This window comes from Leopardus geoffroyi, chromosome C2 (genome assembly GCF_018350155.1).
Source record: "Leopardus geoffroyi isolate Oge1 chromosome C2, O.geoffroyi_Oge1_pat1.0, whole genome shotgun sequence".
In the NCBI taxonomy this organism is placed as follows: Eukaryota; Metazoa; Chordata; class Mammalia; order Carnivora; family Felidae; genus Leopardus; species Leopardus geoffroyi.
In genome coordinates, this window is record NC_059333.1 from 152,234,799 (window position 1) to 152,247,571 (window position 12,773).

The window sequence follows — 12,773 nt, forward strand, 5'->3', positions numbered from 1 at the left end:
GGAAAGGATAGTGAGTCCAGAGACCAGGCAAAGCTTAAGACAGCTTCCACCTTGTGGCCTGTTGGATTATCTCCCTTCCCTCACCCCTGAGAATCCATGCTCTCATCTGGAAAACAGAAACGCCCAAACTATGCGTGAAGTCCTTTCTACAATTCTCTGTCCGGCTCTGCAGGGAAGGATCGGAAAGTCTTTGCCAACTTCTGCTGGATAAGCTTCCTCACTTAGTGCTGCCACTTAGGGTCTCTCTCACCTAGTCTTAGCCAGGAAAACCCTGAGTGTTGTTTACAAGACCTGTCCTGTCCACACTCCGTCTCCTGTCTCACCTCTCTCCTATATCCACCTTGCTTCATGTTCTAGAATCCACCTGTGGTTCCATAAATGCTCCCGGCCTTTGCTCATCTCCCAGCTCTTGGCCATGCTGCTCCTCTACCAAGAGAGCCCTTCTCCTCTTCACTCAACTAATATTCCTTCCTCGGGGCTCTGCCAAGATTTGACTTTTGCAAGGAAACCCTCTAGTCTCCCTCAACTTCCCCACACTCCATCCCATCCCATCCCATCCCATCCCATCCCATCCCATCCCCAGGCTTCAGGTAGGGGTTGCCTCTGTGTGTGCCCACCTGCTCGATAATGCTATGGCACTTCCCCTCAGTTGTCAGACAACCCCACCACATGCCAGTGCCTTAGCCCCTCCTCAGCTCCCACCCCAGGGGCCAACACAGGTAGTGCTCAATGGGTTATTTGTTAACCAAAATGACAAGACAAGGATCAGTCCCAGACGTCGTCCCTCCTCAGAGTTCTTTCTGCTACCTGTGAAGCTACTCTCTCAAAGAAGCTGATTTCATTTGCCATGGCCACAAATCCTCCCTCCTGAAGCTTTATTGCCAGCTGTGCTTGTCCCTGAGGCAGCTCCTTCTGATTAGGTTTTTCCCTTTCTCTCTCTGTCTCCGCCATCTCTCTCTCCACACACACACAAAGGTCTGTGTGCCCCCAGCCTCAAGCTGCCTCCCAGAAATGAAGTGAGTATAGAAAAACAGATGCCAAATTATTAGAGTCAAATTAGAAGCCTCATGTCTAGTTTAGTGCCTGAAACATAGCAGGTATTCAACAATTATTTTTAAAATTGAATTTCTACTGTCAGAAGTGTATTATATTAGCCTTATGATGATAAGAAATATATCACTTGGGTCTCAGTTGTCTCACCTTTACAACGGGACAATAATCTCTGCCTCTGTCTCAGGGCTATTGCGAGGTTTAGATGAGGAGCCGGGCTTGGAACTGCCCCAGGGTTTGTAAAGTACCTCACACTTATACATGGTGAAAGGACAGGATGGTTAAGACGCAGACATGCCAGTGTTCTGTGTGTGTGGTACGCCATCCACGCGGAAGTGTTGCTATCATCTTCCCACAGGGCTGAAGGTCATTGTGGGAGCCCTGATCCACTCGGTGAAGAAACTGGCAGATGTGACCATCCTCACCGTCTTCTGCTTGAGTGTCTTTGCCTTGGTGGGCCTGCAGCTCTTCAAGGGCAACCTCAAGAACAAATGTGTCAAGAATTGTACCGCTCTCAACGAGACAGGCAATTACTCCTCTTATGGAAAACACGAGTGGAACTTCTGCCAAGAGGATGAAGGTCTGGTTGGCAAGGGGGGTGAAGCCCCTGCATACCTACATAGAAATATATTTTTGACGCCTCTTTCCTGCTTAAATGGTTCTCTTGAGCTATATTTTACTTTGGGGTCCCCATTTTCTGTTGCCCATGCCCTATTTACAAGGAAATGAGCTATGAACCTGGGCACAAGTCATTCTGCTGGGGGAGGCTCAGACTGAAGTCACTGCTCCGCTTTTCTCTTCCAAGATGGGACTTTTCTCCTTCCAAATGTCCCAGTGTGCCCACTGAAAGCACATAGCCAAGGGAATGCATCTTGCTCAGGCAGAAGATTTGAGAAGCGGTGCCTTTACCACACAAGGCTTGAGCTAGAGGGTTCAGAAGCATATGCAAGGCTTTCATTTCTTCCTTTCTTCTGCAGATTTCTACTACAATAAGCCAGGCACTTCAGATCCCTTACTGTGTGGCAATGGATCTGATGCAGGGTGAGTGCCCAACCCATGACAAAGCACCAATGCCCAGCAGTCCTTTCTCCTTGTCATCATCATTTTCTAGATAGGGACTGGTCTTCAGATCCCAAGGAAGGTGTAGAAATGAATAAGTCATGGCTTTTGTCATCCCAGACTCAGGGGGAGGGAGTGTATGACTTAGCTTTTGCCATGTAACAAATAGCCCCAAGATTTCTGTGGCTTAAAACACCAGCTCGGGATTCTGCACATCAGCATGTTGAGCTGAGATCAGCCTGGTGTGTTGGCACTGACTGAGTTTAATCATACACCTGCAAATAATGGACAGATTAGCAGGGGGCCAGCAAATCTAGCTGGTCTCAGCTGGGGTGGCTTCTCTGTTCCATGTGGTCTTATACCCCAGCATGGTCTTATTCTCATGGCAGAGGCAGAGTGCCAAGAGAAAGAGGGGAAGTATGCAAGGTTTCTTGGGACCTGGGTTTAGAAGAGGCACAGTGTCACTTCTACTGCATTCTATTGGCCAAAGCAAGTCACTGACCAGTGCAAATCCAAGCGCCGGGGAGATAAACTGTACCTCTCGATCAGAGGAGCTGCAGCATCCTATTGCAAAGAGATACGGATACGGGCAGGGAGATCGTCGTGGCCATTTTGGTAATCTACCCCAGGAAGAAACTAATAGTCATTAAATATGTTTTGTGTCAAATGTTTTACGTTTAATCATCACAACTCCATCACATGGGTTTCATTATCCGCACATGACAGAGGAAGAAACCTGTGTATCACACTTAGCCGTTTCAAATTCTTACAGAGGCCAGGTACGTGACAACAAATGAGAGGATGAGGCTGGGTAGGAACCAAGCGGTGACAGCTTGTGCCCCGTCCAAAAGGGCCTGCCACCACCCAGTCCAGCTTTGGGTTGCCACGTGGAAATGTTGGTCCATTGCTTCTAGCTCTTCTAACTTTTAAAAGAGAGATAAGGAATTTAGATTTTTATGTGAAATCTCCCAACTACAAACATTGGCTACCAATCCCAAGAAATGTCTACATATTGTGGGCCAAACAAAATATTTCTGCAAGCCAAATTCAGCCTGCAAGCTGCCAGTTTGTGAGCTCTGATGCATATACATAAGGATGCTACCCTGAGAAGAAGCAGTACTGTGCTAGAGACTCCATGGGCCGGGGAAACACAGTGAGGTGATGGTGGGAGGCAGGGCAGGAGGCCAGGGAAGATTTCCTAGAGGTGGTGGTCGAGGGGAGCATTGAAGGGCAGGCAGGGTGTCTCCAGTTTGGTTGAACAAGAGATGGTCTGGATGGAGGCCATTCCAGGTGGCAGAACAGAATGTGAGACAAAGCAAGGGGCTCGGGGTCCCCTCAAGCTTGCCTGATGCTTTGACCACTGGAGCGGGCATGAGCAGAAAGAGTTCAGGCCACAGATCAGCAAGGCTCATCTTTCCCATCTCCACAGCTGCGGATCCGAAGCCCTGAGCCCAAATGACCCCACTCCCTGAAGGGCTAACAACTCCATATTGCCCATGTGGAGCTGAGGGAGACCTATATAGAGCTTTGCCTTGATCTGCTCACTAGAAGAACAATCTCAGATAGAGCTGAAGGATGGAGGTGGAGAATTTGATCAACATCAGCTCCTTGGCCTCTTTCTTCACAAATGCACTTGGCATTTGGTTCTTTGGCTCAGGGATGGGGTTGTTCTGATATCATTTGCCTTTGGCTTAAATCTAAACTGAAGGCCCCCTCAATTCCTTTTCTTGTCTGGATAATGGCATTTCTCATGGCGATGGCTCCAGAGTAGCCCAAGCTACTGTGGTAAAGTTATGGGGTTCATCCATAGCCCCCCAACCCAGCTCCAAAAAAGGCCAGATGTCCTGCTGGGCAGGTCCTGGCCAGGAGATAAAGGGGTGGATAGGGCTGGGAAGGCAAGAGAGGCCCGTTCAGGATGATGGGTGGAGTGAGACTTGAACAGCATCCTGTGACGACAGAACCTATGTCCCGTGCTGGGCCACAGAGAAGCCAGAGCCCCGAGCAAAGGCCCGCACTGACCAGTGGCACTGTTCTCAAAGTGGAGACCAAGTACTAGGAAACACTTCATGATTTCCAGGACTCTTTCACATATGTTCTTCTAGTCCATTCTTTTGGTCAGTGCAGGTTAAAAATAACAGGAATTTTCATCTTCATTTTACATACAATATTTACGATGCTGAAGGCACCATGCAAGAACCTTTGTACTGTGGGCTCACTTAATTCTCAGAGCAATTCGTTGTTGATGTGTAACAGCTGTAGTGGGGTTTAATGGAAGACATAGACATACGGCTACCCTCGGAGTTAACAAGCAGACCTACAGATAACAGGTTGATTAGCTCCTCAGAGGGCAAAACAAAAGACTGTCTGTCTTTAAATGTGGGCCTATAGAGTCCAGGAACTCACAAATCTCCAACCGAGATTGAAGATAGAGTTGGGATTAATCGTAGTCAAGTTGCTGGGACCCTAATCAACTGTATGGGTCCCAGGATTATGTGTTTGCATGGATGTCTGGGATAAGGACAGCCCCTGAGACTGGTGTTGGTGGAGGCATGCTGGAGCAATAGAATCCCAAACTCCAAACAAGGAATTACTGTTTTCTCAGCAGAGTCATCCCACTGGGGCGGGTGAGAGCACCTCACATGCCTTGAGCCTAGACAGACTTCTTTACATCAACTTACTCCCTTATCGTGAGAGAGTAAAGAGTCAGTCCATCACTGCCCCCCTCAGTACTCACGTGGTTATCTTCAAGTTGGCCTTTCTTCATCAGTCTTCATAGGCTACTTGACAGATATACTCCTCCTCCTAAATAAATATACTGGCATCTGTATGGTTTCAGGCAGCTGACTTCCTTTTTCTGAACCTCAGCTTCCACATCTGTAAGAAAGGATTGTTAAGGTAATTAAATTATAGCATTTGTAATGCACTTAGGAGAGAGAGGGGCACACAGTAAGTGCTCAGTAAGTGGAAAGTATCGTTTTCATTATTACGTATAATTGGGGAGTGAGCTTGACTCCCCCGTGTGAGTCCTTTGATGGACAGGTTGGCAGGTGATGCCAGACGCTCAGGTCTTAAGTCTGCATTATTGTACTGACTCTCCCTCCCCTGGTATGAACTTGCAGGGAGTTAGCCACCTTATGGGATCATGTCGAGGCAGTCAGCTGGCCTTCCCTGGCCATACCCCTCTGCATGAAACTCTGAAGTGAAAGCGTTACCATCCCCATTTAAATATGCAAGAGAAACTGAGCCTTAAGGAGATCAAGGTCATCCGACTAATCAGAGGGAGGCCAGGTCTTGAGTTCCAATCTTTGACTTCAACGCCTATGGTCTTCCTACAGCCCAGGGCTGCCTTGCCCCCAGTAAACAGAGGGGCTGTACAATTGATGACCTTCTCTATTCTTGCTGCAGCCATTGCCCTGAAGGTTATTTCTGTCTTAAAACATCTGACAACCCAGATTTTAACTACACCAGCTTCGACTCCTTTGCTTGGGCTTTCCTGTCACTGTTCCGCCTCATGACACAGGATTCCTGGGAACGCCTCTACCAGCAGGTATTGAGCTGCATGCCCCCCTACAGACTTGGTTGGAGGCCCGGGGAGTCAGATGCATGCCTACATTTTTCTTGGAAGAGTCTGGCAATGTCAGGGGCCCATGTACTCTGGATACAGATCTCTCTTCTTTCTCTTGAATCTGCAGACGCTGAGGGCTTCTGGGAAAATGTATATGGTCTTTTTCGTGCTGGTCATCTTTCTGGGGTCTTTCTACCTGGTCAACTTGATCTTAGCTGTGGTCACCATGGCATATGAGGAGCAGAACCAGGCCACCATTGATGAAATTGAAGCCAAGGAGAAAAAGTTCCAGGAGGCCCTCGAGATGCTCCGGAAGGAGCAGGAGGTCTGTGAGGGGTGGGCGCTTTGTGAAATCTGCTGCAGGCTGAACGTTCTTGGGGAGAGGTCTGGAGAAGCCACTTACATTAAGGCTGTAAGAACTGTAAGAACGATTTATTGTACCTCAAGCACCATCTTAGGTCAGGTTTTCTCAAAAAGGGAACTTGAATCAAGATCTTGTGCAAGTGATTTATTGAGGGGTGCCCTCAGGAAAAGGAGAAAGAAGGAAGCAGGACAGGAGATGAATTAAACTAGAAAGTGGCCTCAGCTAGAGACCACCTTCAGCCCGATCCCATGCAGAGTTCTGGGGCATGACTAGTACCACAACGTTAGCCTTTCTTGAGACAAGGGGGCTGGCATTTCACACCCCCATGCCCGCCCCCAGCCAAATGTACAATGAAAGGAAATATTCTGCGGGATGCTGTAGCTGTGATCCATTAACAGCTAACACTCAAGCTGCTGAAGATGAGTGTACTGACCTGGTAAAAGGGATTTGGGCGGGGAATCAGCAGGACACATTACACGGTGCAAATGAAAGAGATGACCCAGAGGTGGCCCTTCCTGCCATGCCTCGGTCCCACCACCACCCAGGTCCTAATCCTGACCCTCTCTGTTCTATATGCCCTCACCTCCGTGACATCCCACGACTGAGGGGCACATTTACGCAAAGCTCAAGCACACATTGTTGGCTGCAGCTGCTGTTCTGTCTCTTCAGGTGCTGGCAGCACTGGGGATTGACACAGCTTCTCTCCGTTCCCACAATGGATCACCTTTAGCCTCCAAAACTGCCAGTGAGAGAATGCCCAGGATGAAGCCGAGGGTGTCAGAGGGCTCCACAGATGACAGCAAATCACCCCAATCTGATCCTTACAACCAACGCAGGATGGTAAGGGGCTCAAGTTCGTGTTCTAAAGATTACCCGCCTTTGCAGCCGCCACGGACAATAGGTTGGATTGGGAAGAGGTTTGTAGCAGGCAGACAGCAGGAGGCTCAAGATGGGGAGGATGTTTTAGTAATCCAGACAGCACATCGACCCCCCCCCCACCACATGGTGGCCTAAACTAAGAGAGGGGCATCATGGATACGGAACAGGGATGGATTCTGACTTTTACTGGGGGTAGGGGACAATGAGACTGGGACTGTGGAATGTGGAAAAAGGAGAGAGGAGTCCAAAATGACTCCCAGTTTTCAGAATTGGGCAATCAGATGGGTGGTGATTCTAAGGGAGGAGCATCGGAGGAAGAAACCAGGTTTGTAGGGAAAGTGGTGAGCCCATATTGGACATGCTGACCTTGAGGTGTCCGTGGACCTGTGGACGGCAAGCGTTAGCTTCCTTCTAACACTCTGATCTGCAGTTCTGTTTGTGGTGCTGAAATCATTCACAAGCTTCTTTCTGACTTTTTGCCTCAGCCCCCACAACCCAGACTCTCACCTGTTGCTGGCAAAGAAGATTACAGCCCCCATCTCTGTGATACAGTCCAGCCTCGGAATAACTTCAGAACCTCACTAGACCCTGTAACAATTCTGTCCACCACCCAAATCTTCTGCATCCCACTCCAAGATTCCCTAGCCTCACCAAGTTTCCTCCCATCACCTCTCTCTCCCTTGGAAGTCCTGTGTATGGCAAACGCGTCCTTTCCAGAGGCCTAAGAGATCACAATCCCTTTGTGAAAGAGCAGTTCCCACACTAATAGTGTGGAAGAGGTGATCAACTGGCTATTCGTCAGGCCTCCTGTCCCTCAGTTCCCTCTCAGTCTCTTTTCATATGCTCATCTGAAGGACATTCTACTTTTTATAATACTGTCTCTATAATCCCCAGACTTACGTGTGCATATATGTACACAGATATACTCACATGCACACTGGCCTCAGTGATACCCACACTTCCTCACTCATCAGATTCTGCGCCCTTCCCTTCCTTGTTCTGCCTGCTTTGAGCAGCACCTGGCATGCACGGGGTACAATTCAGAAGACATTTCAAAGGGGATTTCACTAGGGCTCTGACAATCACAGGACAGACTGAATCATAGCCTCCGTGGAAATGTCGATGATACTGCGAATCGGGCTTTAACTCCCCTCATACAGTCAGCCTCACATAAATTAGCACCTGGATGTCCAATAATTGGGCACAAACACACCAGATGGACATGTGTGCTCATCTCTCCAGCTAGGTTTACCTTCAAATGGGCAAAAGAGGAACTGTGTCTTGTTAATTCAACAATACTAGATGCATGATGTGCACCTAGAGATGACTGATGGTCCATTTCCCAAGGACTTCCATTTGGAGGAGGCAGATATGTAAACAGCTGTGTGCTATATACTATGTTAGGGAAACATACATGGTGTTTTGGGAATAGAAGAGGAAGCATCCACGCTTATGGGAGTGGAGGTGTATCAAGAAAGACTTCACGGAGGAGGAGATCATTGAGGTGAATAGTAAATAGTGAGTAGGGGTTCCTCTAATAACTGAGGACTGCAGGGGAGGGGGGGAGGAGTATTTTCCAGGCCTAAAATAGAACATATATGTGTCAAAGCAGGGAAGCACCCTTTGGGTACCTCTTTAATGCTAACTAAAGGATTGAAATTCATTCAAGAGGGCATCCCCTTCCTCTTTTCCCAGGTGTGTTCCTGTGGTAAACAGACCATCAGCAGTGTTTATATAAAGTCATTTTCCAAACAGCAGCAATGGGTGAGAGGTTAGGGGTAGCAAACAACAAGAGACACAGCAGAGGTTTCAGGGAACCCCCAGGACACAAGTTGGCCTGCTTGGAGGATGCGTTTTAAGACAAGTCTAGTACTTAGATTCAGAAGTCATCGGCCACCATTGGTCAAACAGGTTAATTCTGAAATATTAATTGGTGGCCAGGGAAGCACCACCTGTCAAACATGGGACCAAAATTTTCTTCTTAGTTTGTTTCATTTGTTTGCTTACTGCCCACCTGCAAATAACTCAGCCATCCCATTTTTAATAAGAATTTGCTAATTCTACTCCTTTACTTCAAAAGTGGGAAGGATTCGTGGGGTTTTATGAGTTTCATAATCCTTGGACATATATTCTAGGCAAAGAATGCTCTGTTTATGACACCACGATTGCAATGATAGTTGCTGAACAGTGTCGGGCTCCAAATAATCCAAAAAGGAAACTTCAGTTCTGTGGGATAGGGGGATAAGCAAGGAGGACTCTAATTGACAAAATGTCCCAACTTTAGTAGTTTAGTAAATAAGAGGAATTAAGGAAGGGGGAACATTCAGCAGTATGACAAAGTTTGGTAGCAAGTCAGCGTGTAGATGTCTAGAAATAGTTCATATGGCTTAGAATAGAACTGATAACTTGTTATGGTCAGGCTCCCACAGTGGTCATGGGCACTGGCCAACCCAGCATACTCACCCTCCGGGGGCTCTAGGCCTGTGAATTAGCTCCTTTTCTCTGGCAACTGTAAGCCTCGCCATTCCCTCAGTGGAAGATTTTGATGGGAAATGTTTATTGATCTGGAGGCATGGCATTATTCTTCCAGGAAATTAGGCTGCAACTCTCCCTTCAATCTCCCCATTGTTGACTATTCAAAGTTTGCCTCAAGGGATCTTGGAAGCTCATTACATTACAGAGCTCTTGTCTCCTCCTGCCCCACACAAACTCTCACATTTGTATAGGCTGGATCTAATGAATTGCAGAACCTAATTTTCAGACAATAAAGTGCAGTTGTTCATTCAACAAACCATTTACCGAGCTTGTTCCAATACTGGTGTGCATAATAGTCTCCTTAGGTCACAGCTTCACTTGTGGAGCAGGGAATTTAAGACAGTTTTGTCCAGTCCTATGGGCTAAGGCTGTAAATAGCTGACTCGTCTGGGTGACAAGATGGTCTTCTGACATCCTTGGCCATCGTGACCTACTTGCTGAACTTAAGCACTCTGTAATCACTCTTGGCCTTTTCCCAGGCCATGTCAAAAATATTCTTTTCCCCTGTTCTCTTCCCATGTTTACCTAGAATACCCCTTGGATCTATGTCTTAAATTTTTTTCTGGAAGTTCATGAGAATAAGGGCAGGGAAATAGGAATGGGTGGAGGAAGTTTTGAGCTCCAGATATGCCTGCAGGATGGGCTTCCAGTCTGCCTTTTTTTCCTGGTCCTTTGGGGCAATGCCCAGTCTTTCCTAGGTCTCACCTCTGGGAGGCGCCGGGCTAGCCACGGCAGTGTGTTCCATTTCCGGGCCCCTTGCCTGGACGCCTCATTCCCTGATGGGGCCACAGATGATGGAGTCTTTCCTGGAGACCGTGACAGCCGTCGGGGCTCCTTGCTGCTGGGTGGGGGTGCCGGCCAGCAAGGCCCCCTCCCTAGGAGTCCACTGCCTCAGCCCTCCAACCCTGGCTCAGGACTTGGAGAAGACGGACACTCCACATTGCCCACTGGTGAGCTTGCTCCTGGAGGCATCGAAGTCTCGGTAAGTTCGTCAATGCTCCAGATCTCTTGAGCTGCCCTCCAGGTGAGGGCCAACAAACCCTGAGTGCCACCTATGGAAGGCTCCTTTAGACAACATTGTGTCCAACATTTCCCCTCTATCCCCATTTTACAGACAGGGCAGGTGAGAGTCAGAGATACTGGCTTTACCTGAGGTCAAACTGGTTTTCTGGTTTCCTCTGCAGTGCAGTAATACAAATTATTTTCCAGCTGATCCTTTTATTTTTTTCTGTGTCCCTCTGTCTCCACTCACTATTACTGCTTTAGAGACAGGCCTGCCTGGCTCCTGGATGAGTATGAGAAAAAGGGAAGGTTCTTCTCTTTCTGCTTGTAGCTCTGTGCAAACTATGCTGGGTTTGGCCCATGGGACCCAGAGAAATCCTGGGAGGTGCCCTGGATAGATATTAGCAGAAGCAAAGTATCCCTTGCTTTACTCAGAGAAGCAATAACTTGCCAAAATGTACAAATTAGGCAACAGTGACTAACTGGTGAGCACTCTTCATAGAATAATCGCAGAGTGCAATGGAAAACCAGGGACTCCTCATTGGATTGAGAGCCGTGATTTAATTTGAGCTCTCCCCTTAGTTTCAGTAATGATGCTTCCAGTGTTTTTCATTTGCCCTCTCTGGCTAGCCAGGGACCCAGAGCAGTTCACAAACAGACTTGTAGACTAACCAGGATATGGCTCTCCTGACCTGGATAAGTCCTACAGGGTTACCTTAGCTCCATCTCTGATTGGATGCCATGTGATCCCAGCAAGAAACAGATGCCACTCCAGTGGGCAATTGGGGGAGAGGTATGCACTGGGCTTTGAACTGAGAAGGGACAGTGAGGCACTTAGAGATGAGCAACGGTGGGAAGCTGTTATATGCTTAGGCTGAAGTGGTGAGGGAAAGGACCAGAACCAGAACCCAGCAAGAGCTGGGTGGTCCCACAGAACTTGTGATCCAGGGGGGAGGTCAGTCATAGCGCTGCAGGGAAGAAGCCAGGTGATAGTCCCTCTCCTTCCAGACTCTGATCTTCTGTCTGTGCCTCCCATTGGCCAAGCCTGACCAGAACGAGAGAGTACAGACCACCTTCCCCAGGCACAGGGCGGGGTAGAGAAGGTGGAGAGTGGGTCTCCAAGAGCCAACAAAGAGTCAACAACAGAGTCCAAAAGTCAAAGCCAACCTGCAGACCTCTCTTGGAGTTGCTTTAACACTCCAGAAAATACCTCATTCAGGAATTTCTCCCTAGATTATCACCTCCCTAGATATTCTGACTTCGATTCATTTTAGTTAAGTTATTCAGCTAGTGTAAGATTAACTCTTTAAGCCCTCTGTGTCACATGGACGTGGGTTTCAATCACAGGTTTGCCATTTACCAACTGAGTCACCTGTAACAAGCCCCTTAAATTCTTCAGGCCTCCAAGTCCCCCATTAAAAAGGTTTCTAAATAGCTGAAGGGTTAAATGGAATCATAAAGTGCCCGCACTGACACACATTTGCCTGAAAATAACAATAGCTATGCTAGCATCTCTTGTTGAGTCCTCATGGTTGAAAACTTTCTGAACATTCTTTGTATGTGTTAAAGTACTTACTATCTACCTATGAACTTCACCTATGGCATGTGCTCATGTCCGCTGAATTTGGATTCTGAATGTTTGTGCGGTGCCAGAATCAGCTTCTATGGGCCCCAGACTCCCCACATCTGGGGTAGTGTAGGACTAGAGTTAGAGCACAGAACCCAGATGGAACTTCCCCGGGAAGGCCCAAAGAGGGAAGGTTCAAAAGGGCTGTGTCAAACAACTAACACTGGAGAATCAAGACACACAAATATTCCCTCAGAAAGAAAAGGACGGTGTGGAGCTGGAACTGAGTTATATGCTGGGGAGAGAAAGGGGCCTATCAGAAGGGAGGTCAAAAAAAACCTGTCCTGGAAGAGGAATTCTGTCTGAACACCGTATGCCCAGCGCAGACGAAGTCTTGGAATGACTTCCTGGCCCACCGCTCCTGCAGCTGTCACTTCCCTTTAGTAGAAACCTCAGAGACCCTTGAGGCAGCCCCATCCCCACGCTGCTGCCCAAGGACTCTGTCCTCAGGCAGGAATTAGCAGACCCTCAGGTGAGCCCAGGTTACAATGTCAGCTACATTGACAAATGTAGTCTACAAAGCTAGACTCTGCTTGCACCCCCAACTCTATGTCCTGGTCCTCATGCCTCAGCTCTTACCCCAAGTTCAAGAAGCAGCCCCATTTCCCAAATGGGAAAACACAGCTACAGAGGAACATAGCTTCACCAGGCAACTCACAACCACATGAGATGGGCCAATAAGAGGCTCAGTG

The 12,773-nt window shown here is 48.1% G+C and overlaps 1 protein-coding gene across 1 annotated transcript in view; it reads left to right on the plus strand.

The window, feature by feature from the left end:
• Positions 1 to 12,773, plus strand: part of SCN10A (sodium voltage-gated channel alpha subunit 10) — a 94,341-nt gene that overhangs the window by 26,613 nt on the left and 54,955 nt on the right. The window contains exons 6-11 of the mRNA XM_045436521.1: positions 1,409 to 1,630; positions 2,028 to 2,091; positions 5,515 to 5,656; positions 5,802 to 5,999; positions 6,708 to 6,878; positions 10,141 to 10,434. Of these exons, the coding sequence (XP_045292477.1) occupies positions 1,409 to 1,630; positions 2,028 to 2,091; positions 5,515 to 5,656; positions 5,802 to 5,999; positions 6,708 to 6,878; positions 10,141 to 10,434 (1,091 nt within the window). The remainder of the gene's footprint in view (positions 1 to 1,408; positions 1,631 to 2,027; positions 2,092 to 5,514; positions 5,657 to 5,801; positions 6,000 to 6,707; positions 6,879 to 10,140; positions 10,435 to 12,773) is intronic.